Here is a 17067-nt window from a genome sequence, read left to right as displayed (position 1 = left end):
TAAGGATTAAACAACTCAGGTTATAAAATTTACCATTGATTTCAGTCAAAACAAATACAGGGTTTGTCTAAAAGGATTCCACCAAAGCACAGATGGGCAACAATCAACAGAAAGTAAATTACTTTTATGTTTCTTCTGATACACCCAGCTCTCACTTCCTTATAATAAAATAAGTAGGAGTACCTACAATACAAATTTTAGCTTCTTTGACCAAATATTTATTTTCAGAAAACACCACTTCCATTCAAGAAACATTTGCATGTCTAGCTATTTTCTCATCTGTTGAAAACTTTCTTCCAAGATACAAACACTTAATCTCCTTACTTTTCTTTTTTCACCAGTTAAGTATAGCTTAATATGTTTAATTTTTCCAATCAGATACAATTAAGAAGTTATTTTCAGGTTTGTAGTCATGCTCCTTAACATTTTGTCATTTTATCTTTGAAATCATGGTTCTCTATATGCAGTAATAATCATCCTGTGAAATTGACCTCTGTTACCCTTCATGAGCATTTTTTAAAATAATGCTTTTTATACCACATGCAGTATTCCCTGCTAACAGCAAGGATATAACCTATAAGATTTGATATTTAGATGATAAATGTTTAACAAAATAGTTATAGCAATAGCACTTAAACTTATATACCGCCCACAGTATAGTACTTTCTGAGCAGTCTACAATGTCAGAATATTGCCCTCAACAATCTGGGCTGGACCCTCATTTTAACAACCTTGGAAACATGGAAGACTGAGCTCTTTGTCATATTTAGTATTTGGAGCAGACTTGCTAAAGTTCTATAGAACCTTGAAAGAGATGCTTCAGAAATGTATAAACATTCCTTTTAAAAATGTTCTAAATACCCATATCTTTCTCAATATTCACACTACTACTTGTGATGGGTGATGTATTTATTTCTTGCTGAGCCCTAGTTTCAATTCATTTTAGATTTGTATAGGAACAAGTTACTTAATTGTCATTTTGGAGGGTTACAGTACTACAAAGATTTCAGAACCCCTGAATGTATTTTATTGTTTGTAAAATTTAATTTCACCCTTCTCCCTCAAAATTTTGTTTTCATTTCACAGTTATAGTATGGACATATTGATTAAACCTTTTCTTTACCTATGTACAGTAGTTTTCATTTTTGATATGTATTCTTTGTTAAAAGATGAACTCTATTTTATGTAATAAACAAAGCGAGAGAGTATAAGAGAAAGGTTCAGAAACCATTTAAATTTGAAAAATACTATGGAGAAGCTGAACAGTGAAGTAGTACTTACTTTCAACCAAATTGTTTCATCATATTCTGTTTTTCTGACTGCTCTTTAGCAAATGAAAAATGTATCCAATGAATTAGGATGTTTATTGAACTCCACAAAATGAAAGTGACACCTTTTGCTCAATTTTGCATCTTCTGACTGTCATATAAAGCAGTTGTTTTATTCAAAGGACTGGATGGTGATATAACCAACATATTTTTAGGTGAAGAATGTCAATATTATAGTGAAATCTGTGTGCAGGGCAGGTTTGGTCAGAAAGGATGAAATGAAAACCTGGGTTGAATCAATAAGAACCATGCCACTGAAGCACAGCAGATGTATACTGATCTTAAGCAATACAGGAGAAAGGCATGGGAGGGAAGCATCAGTGACACCTATTGATTAAAGCATCACATTTTATAAAACTATCAATAGGAAACTATATTCATATGTAAACTGATTTTCACATATGCACTATTAGTTACTTAAACATCTTACTTGATGGCTAACAATAAATAAAATAAACTGAATAATAATTTAAAAAACAATTAAAAGTAACATTTCATTAACAAACAGCAAACTCAACAAATAACCAATCACCTCATCAGGAACCAACATTTGAGGGAAGAGTTTGGTCTTTAAGGCCTTAGATAAAATAGAAGGGTTCTGAATCTCAGGGGTTATGTTCAGGTTTCACAGAATAGGTATTGCAACAGAGAATACATATTTCCTGCTGCTATTACATGGCATTGTTTAATAGAAGAAATACGGAAGGCATTTTCCTCTGCCAGAACTCATAGAAACAACAAAAATAACAGGAAACAGATAGTCCTGCTTAAATCATGAAGGATTGTATAACTGATAACCAGCATCTTGAGTTCAATATAGAAGTCTGCTAGAAGCTAATCAACTCATGGAGATTGTTACATGGTTGAATTGAGAATTTCCATTATCTACTTGTACCTTTCATTCTGGATCATTGGCAGCTTTTGAGGATTTTAAAGGGCAACTTCATTTAAAGCACGCTACTGTACCGCTGATAGATGCCAAGCAAATTATGACTGACAATAAGCATGGCTCCCAATCTAGAAAAAGAAACAACTAGCACAAAAGATGGAACTGTGAAAAAGCCCTCCTTGCTAATCTCCAGCTAGAGTTGTTTCCTAGTTCTTGAACAGAAGCCAAAGACAAAGAGGACCTGGGGAAATGCTACAGATTTCAGAGCTAAATGCTCCAATCAGAGTGGTCCTCCAAACTTGTCACGCTTGAGCTTGAGCCTTTTGCTAGGCACTAGACACTAATGTGGTCAACCCACATTAATATAATGAGTCCCTCTGAGTAGCAATTTCAAGGTATACGTAAAAAGGAGTGAGAAGAGTAGAGCCTTTTGGAAACTTAAATGTTAGTAGGCTTAGGATTGGACTTCTCTCTCTCTACCAACATCAAGTGGAACAATGAAGGAACAGTGGAGGATGGAACAGAGCTATTGCCGTATTGTGCTTCTAATCTCCTAATCCCCTATGTTAGGCCAGAGGGATATAAATACTGATGGTATCAAAAGCCGCTAAGAGATCAAGGGAGGCCAGAATGAATGCACCTTAACCATCTTTACCATACTTTAAAAACTAATTATGGTACATAAATATGGTTAGTGAACATTGTGTATTAATTCTCACTAAGGATACCAGGAAAGAAAACTACTTTTATTTAGTTTGGTTACTATAAGAAAACCTTAGAAGTCTGATAGTGCTGTATGTTTTCTTATTTCTTATACAGATAGTCCTTGGGTTATGATTGCTCATTCAATTATGACCACGCTGAATGAGGGGAGCTTACAACAGATTCTTTAGAGTTGCGGTGATCATGTGATTATAATCCAGGCACTTGAGTGCCCAACTCAACAATAACATCTTCACAATGAGCCACAGTCACATAATCACTATTTGTGACTTTCCTGCAAGAAAAATCAATGGGGAAGATAGCAAGGAAAATCGCAAATTGTTCCTACTGCTTTTTCTCCAGAACCCAGTGGTGAGGTTTGAAGGTCATGGTTACAAAGTTCAGCTGTTGCACTATATACTAGCAACAGATTTCGGTTGGGTGTAATTCCATTTTTTTTTTTGCATTTTTACTTTATTTCTTACATTTTTATCTTATTTTTAATACTCAAGGTAGTGAACATACCTAATATTAATTTTTCCTTCTATTTTCCCTGCAACTCTATGAGATGAGTTGTGATGAAAGACAGTGATTAATCCAAAATAACTCAGTAGCTTTAATGCCTAGAGAAGGACTAGAACTCAGTCTCCTGGTTTCTAGGCCACCACCTTCAACTTTACACCAAACTGCCTTTAATTCCTTACTTATATTGTCTTAGTATTATAGCAATAGAACCACCTTTCTGTCCATTTTTACACAGCCAGAATTTCACCAGACTTGATAGATCATTAAGTATATCCAGAAAACTCAGCCTTTTAGATTGATCAATTTTATAGTCTCCTTAGCCCTACAAACATGAAATGGCACACTGACTGTGCCATATTGTTATCAGTGTTTTATCTGGTATACTCTTGAAGTTTAAGACTTTATCTTTCCTGCAACAACAATCTTATGACATTGGTTAGAGTGACACACAGCCGAAGAGAGGATTTTTAGCTTGAACCTAGAACTCCCCTGAATCATTCAGGGGACATAATTATTACCTTTATAATGTTTGGTACACATCTGGCATAATAAAGAGATATCCTTGGCTTTTCTTCAATTGTTGCAATGGAATATATGCCCTATCATTTATCCCACATGCTTCATTTTTCAATTTCCTTGTTCATTTTATCTTGATTTTTCTCCTCCTGTGTTGGTTGCCTTCTTAAAATAATCTGGAGCCTTCTGCTCTATTATATAAATGGAGGCTATGCATGTGGCTCTACCCTGTATTCCTAAAATTTGGTTAAATATTTTTAATAATTTTAAGCTTAAATTAAGCCAACCAAATGGAAAAGATTCCATTCCAAAGAAAGTGTGAGATCCCTTGGACATATCTTCTATGCCTCTCAAAGGCAAATCAGCTCAACATCAGAAGAAGAATAGTATATGTGGGATTAGAGTAGACTTTTAATCTACACTTGGTAGTGAAACTAAAGATAGGAAAGAAAAGGATAAAGAATGGAAGCATGTTATCAGTTTAAAGTTCAAATTAGTTGAGATAGCCGTTTCTGACATCCATTTTCCAGATGGCTGAAACCCAGCAATTGAACTTTTGAGTTTTTGGATGCTACTATTTAGATAAATAGTCGGAGGCAATGAATGACTAACCCAATAGTGAAATAATGAGATGTTGAATCTTGCCTCTCTTCTCTCCTGTGTGAAATGCAATATTACTTCTAAAATATGAAGTGTCTTAACAAAGGACAATAAAGATGTTGTTGTTAAAAGCAGTTTTATGATGAATGCTTATAGCCTTTTATTAACTATTTTTTACAATTTCTTTTTGGTTTTTTTCCTTTTTCAGGAGGATAAACCATGCTTTGTTGTGCTTTTTGCATATGCTATGTCACTCCATGGAAAAATAAAACGCTTAGCACTAGAAAATGGAAAAAAAACCCTAGGCCTGAAAACTCTATGGATGTATGCTGTGAAAACCAATCAATGTTTTTGTAATTTTCTGAAAAAATGTATTGAAAAATATGCATCGAGGAATCTAGGCAGCAATTTATAACATATAACTGGGAAAGAAAAAGAAAACATTGTGCAACTTACCACTTCTTCATGGGTAGCGCCTTCTACACTTATGCCATTAACCTAAACATCATAAAAGGATTATTTGAAACATTAGGAAAATAAGATGAAGCATTCAGTATAAGTTTTAACAAGCAACATACTTTACAGTAAGTGTAGAGAATCAACTGACCTGTATTACGGCATCTCCAATAAATAACATTCCTGACTGGTCTGCTGCAGAATTATAAGAAGAATCACAAATTACTTGAGAGACTTAAAATGGTTTATGCTGCTAAAAAAGTGTTGTTTTTGTGAAAGTTGTTCATGAAACAGCATCACAATAATTCACTGAAAAAATGGTACCATTTCTAAGAAAATTATGAAAGCTTATTTTCAATAACAAAGGATTATCCAATAAGAACACAATTATGGTTTCTCATTAAGGATAGATTTCATTAAAATATGGAGGAAGCATGATTCTTATTTTTAATAGCATTGGTAATATAGCAAAGTAGGAATTCTGCTTCCTTTGTTTTTTCTTCCTGAAAGTATATCCATAGAATGTAATAATCAAAGGAGATGAGGTTGGAATTTAATTATGTGTGAACTTGAATTGAGTCCACCAAAGTATTAGTTCAGCTCATAATTTGCATCGTTTCTGCAAAATAAAATTAATGTGAATGCCAACTCATAGTGTACTGAAGAAGCATAAATTGTTGTACTACTTATTGGAAGGATAACACTCTTGTTTCACAGGCTTATGCTACACCATATGAATATAAATTTCCATATGTTTAAAATATTTTCATTGAATATTTCTATAATTGGGAAGGGAATGAATTATTGAAAGCTTAGACCTGTCAGTTATTATCTGTGAAGGATAAGCGGGATATGTAAAAGTTTTAAGTAAAGGAAAAAAGTATATTGTGCTCAATCCACATTGTACCAATAAATACCAATGCATCTGTTTCCAACAAGACCACAAATATGGAAAGCCTTTTAAGGAATGTCTGTTTTTAAAAAATCAGGATTTTTATATTTGCTTATAAGTGTCAATACTTTAGTAATTGGCATTTCATAGAGAACAAACTAGAGACAAAACTATATTGTATTATTATTTATTGTTATGATTTATAAAGCCCACATTTTGCTCAAGTGAATCAGGACCATTTACAAGAATTAAAAATACAGGGTTAATGTATAACCCTTGAGACCCAAGGATAAATTATAGTGCCATTTGCAAAAACCACATCAACAACAGCACAGCTTATCCACCCACCTAAATGTCTGAGCAAACAGGCATTGTAAACCCTTAAAGCAGGGGTCCTCAAATTTGGCAACTTTAAGACTTGTAAACTTCAACTCCCAGAATTCTCCAGCCAGCATAGCTGTATTACTTATTGGAAGCATAGCTGGAAAATTCTGGGAGTTAAAGTCCACAAGTCTTAAAGTTGTCAAGTTTGAAGACCTCTGGCTTACTGTTGGCCATCTGAAGAACCAGGGTGAGGCTGTTCCAGAGGTTGGGGCTGATATTGAGAAGACATAACTCTGGAGTCCAACAAGAGGGCATTGTTCAGAAGGAACCCAGAGCATGCTTTATTAGCTTTGGTGGAGTAAAAGTTGAAACAATGGGAGAGAAGCAACCCCATACACAGTATTGCTCTAGGTCCTGGCAGGCTTTATAGGCAATCTTGAATTGCACTGGGAAATTTACTGTAAGCCAGTGCAGCTCGTGGAGAAAAGGTTTATTATGGTACAAAGAGAAATGCCAAAAATTGTCCATGTTGGTGCATTCTAGATCAGCTGCTTCTGAGTGTTCTTCAAAGTACAACGCATACAATAATCTCTTTTTTTTTTAATGCCATGCACCTTTCCTCTCTATATCCTAGAAATGAGGAACAGATATTGCAGTTCCAATTATCCTGGGCAGTGGTGAGGAAGGCTAGATGTCTGGATTCTGTCCTAAAAGGAAAACTCTTATAGAAACATCCAAATGCAAGGGTCACAGCTGGATCCCGTGTTCAGGAATAAATGAGGGGGGGAAAGCTATTTTTATTGCTCAGTAACAAAATGAAGTGACTTTCTACTGACATCTTCCTTGCTGTACAGATGAAAAACAACTATTTGATTCTTTTCATTCACCAATTTCTTCTTTTCCAGAGACTAAGTATATCACATCTGCTAATTGTGTTTGCTTTATGCAACACTGGATTTTGCAAAGATGCCTTGTTGGTCAAAAGAGAAAGGATGCTGGGCTAGAAAAGTCTTTAGCCTGATTTAGCGTGACTCTTAACTTTTTATTTAATTCCTCTTATTTTCTCCGCAACAACTCTGAGAGGTGAGCTGTGTTGAAGGGGGAGAGTGAACGGCCAGAGGTCACCCTGCTAGCTAAGGTGGGACTTGAACTCACAGTCTCTTGTTTTCGAGTCTGATGCCTTAACTAGTCGACTAAACTGGCTTGCGTTATCAAGAGCAATATGGTGAGTGATATGGACAGTCTTCACTTACTGATTGCTTAGGGTTATGGAAATAGTATAACCCTAGTTTTGAAACCAATCTTCACATTCATGACTGCCACAGCATCACACAGTCATATGATTACCATTTGTGTGTTTCACAACTAGATTCCAACAAGCAGAGTTAACAGAGTATACTGGAGAAAAATGCAAGTTGTAAGTGATGTTGTAAGGCTGCCATAGTAATGTGATTTTTTACTTAGCAACTGTGCACTAAACAACACAATTACTGGACTCAATGGGTCAGGACTACCTGTAATTATTTGAGCAGAATCTTCCTGTAAGATTCTTTGTGATTATTGTGATTATTTCTTTATAAATAAGTTATTGTGGAAAAGCTCAATGGCATTTTAAAAATTCATCAAGCAAGCCTTCAAATCTGTAATAATATTTTTTTAAAAAAATTCAGCATTAATAGCAATACAACAAAACAGAAGGAAAATTAGCCATCTGACTAATATATTCACAATATTTTTACCTTGAATGAAAAATTATCTTATGAATGACAAAACTATATACTCTGGCTAGAAACAAATAATGGGAATAATACTGGGAGAGGATGCATATTTTAGTTTCCACTGAATGTAAGAAGATGATCCAAACTTTACTTTATTATGTCTAAACTTTAATTTCAAGAAATACACTTAACTACTTTTGATTATACCCCAGTACCTCCATCTGTTTCGGTAATGACACTTCCAGTTTAATAAGAAGCTTTCTAACAGCTTGTTCTTAGTGTCTCACTCTGAAATTCTACCATTTTAGACAGTAGGGAGAGCTTTCTAAATTTGACAGGAATTGGTATGAGCAACAGAATTAGCAATCCTCCTCTTATTTCCCCACTTACAATATTTGTCTTTGCTCCAGTTCAGTACCACTGATGGGTCCAAGGCAGAACCAGTTATATAAGGATGTCCCACGAGGGAATGGGACCATGTTCCTATCCTGCTAATCTTTTTTTTTTTCTGGGAGAACTGTTACTTTTACACCCAAATTAGGTTTATTGGAGGTTTAACACACTCATCAGGACACATTCAAAATAATTTTAAAATTGTGCCACTGAATTTCAAGAGCCTAATTTGATGTGGGTTAAGAGATCACTAAAAATGAATAGCTGGAACTGCAACCATGAGACGCACTCTGGATTTCTGGAAAAGCCATTACGCTATCAAAAGAACTCAGAAATGGGGACATTTGATATGGAACATGGAGTAACATTATGTTCATGTCCATTGTTTGCTTTTATCTGTATGACTAAATCTGCCTTTGGAAGGTTGCCACAGTGGCACTAATGAGGGAGATCCAGGATCTCTCCTAACCCTTTATATCGCATCCCATCCAATTTCGAGCTATTCAAGTGAGACTAAAAGTGGGAATGAAGGTTTACCTGCCAGGAATACAGAACGGCTTGTTCCGCAGAAGCTATCATAGATTAATAGAATGATGTTTCTCTTGTGATTTCTTGCTACCTCTGGATAATGGAAAAACTCATGCTGCCAACCTGATCATTTTATTTTAAATGTACTTTATCTTGTAGCTGTGTCCTGTTTTTCCCCAGATGGCACATCAATCAAAACATAGCTTCACAGATTTTATTTTCAGCCTCGCAGTTAGTGTATTAGTATGGTGCTCAAATATAAGCTTACTGTAGCGTATGATAAAAGAGGCTATTTGCAATACCAAAATATTAACCTGAAATAGCACTAAGGGAGAAAAGCAAGAAAGGATTAGGGATTTAAGTCCTTCAACTTAATGAACTCTGACCACACAATAGTGTACAAAGGACCTTCTAAATGATTTATAAACTCCTAAAGCAATTGCAGTTTATTACACATATTCCACTCTTCCATTAGGCAGTCCAGCAGGGCCTACAAGGCTTCCCTGATCAAGACCACTGCTAAGGACACAGCCTACAGCTTGGTTAAGGCCGTAATGAACTCTTAAACAATAACATATAAGTGACAGCAATCCTACTTTCTCCGCATACACAAGGCCACCATACTGCAGCTGATAAAGACCAGTTGTAATTCTCTCTCTCTCTCTCTCTCTCTCTCTCTCTCTCTCTCTCTCTCATTCTCTCTCCCACCCCCTCTCTTTCTCCTCCCTCCCTCTCTCCACACATACAGCCCTTTTGAGGCTAAAAAAAAAGCATGACTCTACTGCAGTAAGGTAGAAAAACAACATCTTTAAGGTTTCTTTATGTCCTATCCTATTTTAAACAAAGATGAAGTGAGGTTAATTTGAGGGTGGGGGAGGTTTGTCATGGTTCCCTATTTTACAGGGCTGCGTCATCTTTTCTGCATTTGACCGCTTGCTCATTCCTCCTCTACGTCCAAGGTCAACTCTACACCAACTGCATCTCAAAGTTTTAATCAACAACAACAAAAAAAGAAATACAACAGTTAAGGGGAAAATTAAACCCTCGCATTCTCATAGTGAAACATATGTCTGCTATTTCCATGACTATTTTCAAGACACTGTAATTAGTTAAAATTTGACTAATAAATTATGAACTTATCTAAGATTTTCACAGAGATAGGATATATCTTTTGGGGGTTTGCTTTGCTTGCTGAGGCCCTTTTTTGAATATGTGAAAAAATGTTTTCTCCAGTCTTTCTTCCAAACTGAATGGTCCATAACTTCTTGGGAATTGTGATTTCCTTCACCTCTCCTACTTTAAGACCAGTCATTCAAATAATTCATTATGAAAATAAAAATGGTAGTTGCTACTGATATGCTTTCATAAAGCTCTCTGCAAATAAGAATTTGTATTTAAATGCTGTTATACAACTTTTGGGTTAAAGCAAACCTTTTCAAGACAAGATGATGATCTTCTGGGTAGCATGGGCAGGTTTTCTATTATATTTTTAAATGTAATGCCTGTAGAAATTCTCCCAAAGCTTTTTTCAGTTTTTTAGCCTTAAACTTTATCTACTTTTTAACTAAAGGAATCCATGGGACCAGCCCCTTTGTTTTGATTTCTCTTTAGTTCACAACTCTATTATTCTAATAAAGTATTTTGCAGAAAGAGAATAAAGCTCTTCTTAAGCAATTATAAAGTACTCTTAACATCTGAAAATAGAAAGGTTAGTGTAACTTACATGGGCATGTCAACACTAGGGGTAATGGGCTTACTGAACTGAATAACATGACAGAATCTATTAAGTTTTATAAAAGGATAAATCTTCTGAATGGTTCACTGGAACTAGATGTCAGCAAAAGAACTTAATATTTCTTGCTTTAAGACAATACAAAGAACTCATGCAGTCAAGAGTGAAAGGAATGTGTACACAGCTAACAGATGGAACGTTTTTCTGTAGAATAATGTAAGTCAAAAATTATATTTTGGGATATTTAACAAATGAAAACAATTGTATTTTTCTTTCTTAGTATTTTATCATCCCATGAATGTCTGCATTTTGCTCTCGCTAAATATAGTTTTCTACTATATCTCTTCATAACTCTAACTCACTAAGTTACTGCAAAACCCCATATATAGTCACAATTATTGTTTGTTTTTGTGTTATAAATATTTTCATAGTCTGTTAAATACACAAAAACTGAGAAAGCTGATTTCGACCTATTGTACTAATTGTACATACATTTGGGCATAGACCAAAATGTGGCATGTGAGTCAGAACAAGGAAATACCGGTAAATGAAATGGAATGTATATGAAATGCCAATCATGAAATTCCATCCGTTATCCCATGTTCTGTCTCTGATGCTGCAGCTCCTATGCATCTGATTGTCTTCTGTTCTGAATCTGATCAGAACTCATTCGCTTACTGCTTCAGATAATGGTCCTCTACGTTTTAATACAGACAAACTAATTTCTGATATGTGTTAAACTCTACAGATATTTCTCAAAGAATATGGAATTTGCTGTATCTATTAAAGAAGAAGTCTTCATCTGTGTGAGCCTTCAATTCAGTCTTGACTCCTGGCAAGCACCTAGACAAGTCTACCCAGTTTTCTCCACAAGTGGTTTGCTATGACTTCTTTCCTAACACTGAGAGACAATAAATAGCCCAATTCACTCAGCTGTCTTCATCCCAAAATAGGGGACTAGAACTCAGTGTCCTGGTTTCTAGATTGCTGCCTTCGCCACTAGTCTTGAGAATGGATCTAGATACTGGAAAAAAATTGAGTTTTGCCTATATGTAGTGAAATGAGATGATAAATATAAAGGAGGGATAACATTTTAAATTACAGGAACACACTATACCTTCAGAGATTTAGGTTGGCCAATTATCTACCAGGCTGCCTAATTAGAACTATATTGCATCATCTTAGCACATTTACATGGAGGTATGTCCTACTACAGCCAATGGGACTGATTTGATACTAAAAGTACTGTATATGTACAATGATAGACATGAGCTCCGGTTTTAAGCATCCTTTGTATTTTTGTGCATGTACAGAACTGGGAAATGTTTGGAGGATATTAGAATAGTAGTAGCCTGTTTACATTTGCAGAAGCTTCTAAATATTTTCTCTGCTCTCCTTGCACTTTAAAACTGTGGCCTAAATCATGTCCTAAATCAGTCTTTCACAAGCACTTTACCCTCCGATTATGTTGGAGTCACTTTCGTAATTCTTAGGCAAAGATGGAAATTCTAAGGGCTGAACATTGTGGAGAGAGTAATAACCTGGAAAATTATGCTCTCAGTAATAAATATGGACATTATTATACATTTGTTTTTACAGTATATTTTAACCCCCCTCTTAATACTGAGATACTGTAATTGTTCCTATTTGAGTTCATATATTAAACAACATAAATGGGAATTGGTTGAAATGAAACCGTGAAACAATTTTACAAACTTGCCATAATAAAATAACAAAATCTCACTCAAGTAGACTGAATAGACAACGTAAAGCTTTATGCAATCTTACTGAGTAAGCAATAAATTAGCATTACTTTTTAATAAGGTGGACCACTTTTTCCAGCAGAAATTACACAGCTAAACAGCTAGTATTCATCTATTCTCTCACATTTGACAGTAGCATGATACTACAGAAGGTCTGCAAAGATTGTAGTTTTTCTTAACTGCCTGACTTTTATGATAATCAGAAGCATAGCAATACTTAAAACCTGTGATGTCTGTAAACCCAGAGAAAAGCATCTGCTACATAGTTTACACTCATACAACATACACACAAACAAACAAACAAATAAATAAATATGCAAGTGATAAAATATTCCAAGCTTCTCCTTAATAAAAAATCTCTTTCAACATTTGACATTACTTCTGCATAGACAACTATGCAGACAACTGGTTTTTTTTATGAAATGTGTATTTGTTTGTATCATATTATAAACTTATTTAGAAATAACGGTAGAAATATACCTAATATTCTTTCCTACTTCTATTTTCCACACAAAACTACGTGAGGTGGGTTTTGGGCTAGCGGTGAAATTCTCTGAAGTCTCCTACCGGTCTGAGAGTCTGCTACCAAGCGTATGTTTTGCACCTCATGCGTTTGCGGGTCGGAGGTGCACCCACGCAGTGCTAAAAAAGGAACAGTTTGAAGCCTTCTGAGGCAAGGGAGGGGAATCTGCTGTGCCACATGATTTAGATTAGCTAGAAAGCAGGAAATCTGACGATTCTAGCTAATATATCATATTTTTCAGAGTATAAGACACACCTTTTTCCCCTCGTAAAAGAGGCTGAAAATTTGGGTGCATCTTATTCTCTGAATGTAGCCCCGCCCACTCACTGACCTCTACTTTTCAGCCTCTGTGTGTCCTTTTCCTGCCAGCAGAGATTGTCATTGACAATGGCTTGTGTTTGGGGGCTTTGCACATTGCATTTTCAGATTCCAAACACTTGCGCAATGCCCAAAATGGCTATCAGGAACAGCTGCTGCCTTCTCTTATCCCTTCCCTATTTTGCCTGCTTTGGTCACTGGAGCTCCATCCAAGGATCAATTGTGCTTTTGAAGCTGTTTTTCAGCCCAAACATGAGCTAAGCAATCTTTCATGCTTTGCCTGCTTTTCTAATTGCTGCTCCCTCCGACAATCAGCTGTGCTTTAGAAGCAAAGACCCAGCCATCCTCAACCTGAAAACCAGCGAGCGAACAAATGTGCTGAAGTTTATCCCCCACTATCCCCAACCTCAAAGCCAGAAAGCAAACTAATGTGCTGAAGCTGATCAGGCTAAGGACTAGCGAGATGAATACCTGGTAGGCAGAATTTTTCTCCCCCCTTACTTTTTAAATTATTTCTGTATTATTTATTAGATTTGTATGCCGCCCTCTCTGAAGACTCAGGGCAGCTAACAACAATATAAAAAGACAATGTAAACAAATCTAATATTAAAAACAATCTAAAAAACCCCAATTTTTTTAAAAAAACCACTCATACATACAAGCATACCATGTATAAATTCTATAAGCCCCCTATTTGTCCCCCAAAAGTAAGGTGTGTCTTATACTCCGGTTTATCTTACTTGTTTGTTTGTTTGTTAGATTTCTATGCCACTATTCTCCTGAAACTCAGGGCGGCTCGCAACATATAAATATAAAACATCTGAGAAATCTAATATTAAAACATATTAAAAACTGCACTGCTAAAAACATGTAATTTAAGTTCTAAAACCCCAACATATTGAAAACCATTCAACCACATTCATCCTAACATTCAATCATAGGCCGGGGGAGATGTTAACATTTCAATGGCCCCAAGCATGCTGACAGATTTGTGTTTTTTAAGGCCTTATGAAAGACTGGGAGGGTGGGGGCAGGATGATTCTCTGGGGAGAGTTGATTCCAAAGGGCCGGGGCTGCCACAGAGAAGGCTATTTACCTCAGCCCTGCCAAACAGCATTGCCTAGTTGATGGGACCTGGAGAAAGCCAACTCTGTGGGACCTAACCAGATGCTGGGATGCATGAGGCAGAAGACAGTCCCTAAGGTAGTCTGGTCCAATGCCATGTAGGGCTATATAGGTCATAACCAACACTTTGCATTGTGTTCGGAGACCAATCAGCAGCCAATGCAGCTCACAGAGTGTTTGAGAAACATGGGCATATCTTAGCATGCCTATGATTGCTCGTGCAGCTGCATTTTGCACAATTTGTAGTCTCCGAAGGCTCTTCAAAAGTAGCCCCATGTAGAGAGCATTGCAGCAGTCAAACCTCGAGGTGATAAGGGCATGAGTGACTGTCAGGAGAGTCCTGGTCAAATGCCCCCCTTGCCATAGCCGAGAGATGGTGTTCTAGGCTCAGCTGTGGATCGAGGAGGACACCCGAGTTGCAGATCCTCTCTGAGAGGGGCAGATGCTCCCCCCCCCAGGGTAATGGATGGACAAGTGGACTTGTCCTTGGGAGGCAGAAACCACAGCCACTCCGTCTTATCATGGTTGAGTTTGAGCCTCTTGACACTCATCCAAACCCTAACAGCCTCCAGATACTGGCACATCACTTCCACTGCTTCACTTATACTCTGAAAATTAAGGTAAATTGCGTGTCACAGCTGATCGTCAGAAATACTCGTTCACCTGAACCGGTAGCATTTTTAATACTGGCTTGGAAGAACCAGCCCAAATCAGTAGCATTTCACCTTTGGTTTGGACTGAGTAAACCACCCCAAATCACCTAGTCATTTTTTATGCTTTTAATGTGGGGTTGGAATTGAAAGTCTCCTGTTATCTAGCCTAGTTCCTGAACCACAAAACTAAACTGGTTCTTTTTGGTTCTACCTTACATTTCGTTGTCATATTAGATGTCTTTCTTATATATTGTAAGTATTAATTTCTTTTTTCTCTTTATTAAATAAGACTTCTTTTCCCCCAAGAAGCTATTTTTATACCTTGTTTTAATATACTTGATCTCTATGGATACAACATTAAAGGCAACAAAACGATGTAGAGAATCAGAGGAATTATGATAAATTCTTGCCTCTAAACCTTGGGGTGAACGAATTAGATCTCACATCTAGACACAGCTTTGAAAAATCTCTTATGGAGGAGCAATATAGGTTATTGGATATGGAACCAGTACTCATTCGCTCCCTCTATCTTCCCATCAGAGGTGGGTTCCTCCCGGTTCACCCAAACCAGTAGCAACCTGCTGGTGATGTCACGGAACTGGTTCTGTCAGTGCCAGTCCATGGACGCTGGCATCTTTTAATTTTTTAAAAAATTGGGGGGGGGGATTTTTTTGGATTTTTTTTTTCTGAGAATGCACAGAAGGCAAATTTCTGGCACTGTGCATACGTTGCCATCTGGTTTTTGGCTTCTGGAGGGGATGTTTTTTCAGCACTGGGCATGTGTGCATGCGCAAAGCCTGAACACACCTATGAGGTGTGGCCATGCAGCAGAGGAGGGAGTGAACCAGCAGTGAGGTAAGTTAGAGCCCACCGCTGTCTCCCATATATATACACACACCATATTCATACTGGAATATAGATAGTTTCACTGTCCCTCCTACTCAAGAGATACTGTGTTGTTCTCCCTTCCTTTCTCTCTTACTGACACTAATGGTTTCAAATACCAGTACCGCTAGACTTACAACAGTTCATTTAATGATTGTTCGAAGTAACTATGGGATTGAAAAAAAAATGACTTATGACTGTTTTTCCACACTTTACTATTGCAGCATCCCTGTGGTCATGTGATCGGAGTTCAGATGCTTGGTAAGTAGTTCACATGACGATTATAGTATCCTGGGATCATGTGATCACCTCCTGTGATCTTCCGACAAGCAAAGTCAATGGGGAAGCTGGATTCACTTAACAACCATGTCACTGACTTAACCATTTCAGTGAATCACTTAACAACTGTGGCAAGAAAAGTCAGAAAGTGGGGCAAAACTCACTTAACAAACATTTCAGTTAACAACAGAAATGCTGGGCTCAATTGTGGTCTACTTGTTGAGGACTACCTGTATATTGGGTGGGCCAAAGTCATAAAGGAAGCTGGAAGATGTGTCTATTTCCTGCTGATCATGGTAGCAAGCAAAGCACTAATCAGCTGATTTTCAAAATCATATTTTCTGCATGTGGCAGTTGATTTAGCATGCGCCTGAAGGGCCAATAATGCAAAATAAAGACCGGGTGCTGATCACAGGGAGCTCCACAATATTTTAGAGTAGCCATCTTTGTTTGTGTAAATTAGTCATATCCTTTAAGGGAAACTTTACAAGGGAGTAGAAAAATAAATACCAATTCATGAAATGACGTCAAATAAAATATGACTGAAACCATTTTTCCATCTTTCTAGAATGCAGGATATAGAATAATGGATTTAAATTACAGGAAACCAAGAATTACAGGTAGTCCTCAACTTACAACAGTTCATTTAGTGAACAGTCAAAGTTATAACAGCACTGAAAAGAGTGACTAATGACAATTTTTCACAGTTACGACACAGTGGCAACTAGTTCATACTTATGACAGCTGCACCTTTTGCAACCTTCTGATAAGCAAAATCTATGAGGAAGCCAGATTCACTTAACAACCAAATTATTAACTTATCAACTGCAGTGATTCACTTAACAACTGTGGCAAGAAAAATCATAAAATGGAGCAAAACTCACTTAACAAATGTCTCACTTAACAACAGAAATATGG

The 17067-nt window shown here is 36.7% G+C and overlaps 1 protein-coding gene across 5 annotated transcripts in view; it reads right to left on the bottom strand.

The window, feature by feature from the left end:
• SNTG2 (syntrophin gamma 2) overlaps positions 1-17067 on the bottom strand; it is a 249146-nt gene that overhangs the window by 139646 nt on the left and 92433 nt on the right. For all 5 annotated transcript variants that reach the window (XM_070732927.1, XM_070732929.1, XM_070732930.1 and 2 more), the window contains 2 exons: positions 5168-5211; positions 5017-5058 (listed from right to left, as the gene is read on the bottom strand). In XM_070732927.1, the coding sequence (XP_070589028.1) occupies positions 5017-5058; positions 5168-5211 (86 nt within the window). The remainder of the gene's footprint in view (positions 1-5016; positions 5059-5167; positions 5212-17067) is intronic.

The sequence above is a fragment of the Erythrolamprus reginae genome, chromosome 1 (assembly GCF_031021105.1).
Source record: "Erythrolamprus reginae isolate rEryReg1 chromosome 1, rEryReg1.hap1, whole genome shotgun sequence".
Classification (NCBI taxonomy): domain Eukaryota; kingdom Metazoa; phylum Chordata; class Lepidosauria; order Squamata; family Dipsadidae; genus Erythrolamprus; species Erythrolamprus reginae.
Note: the sequence above shows the minus strand (reverse complement) of the source record. Positions and strands in the feature narration are given on the sequence as shown.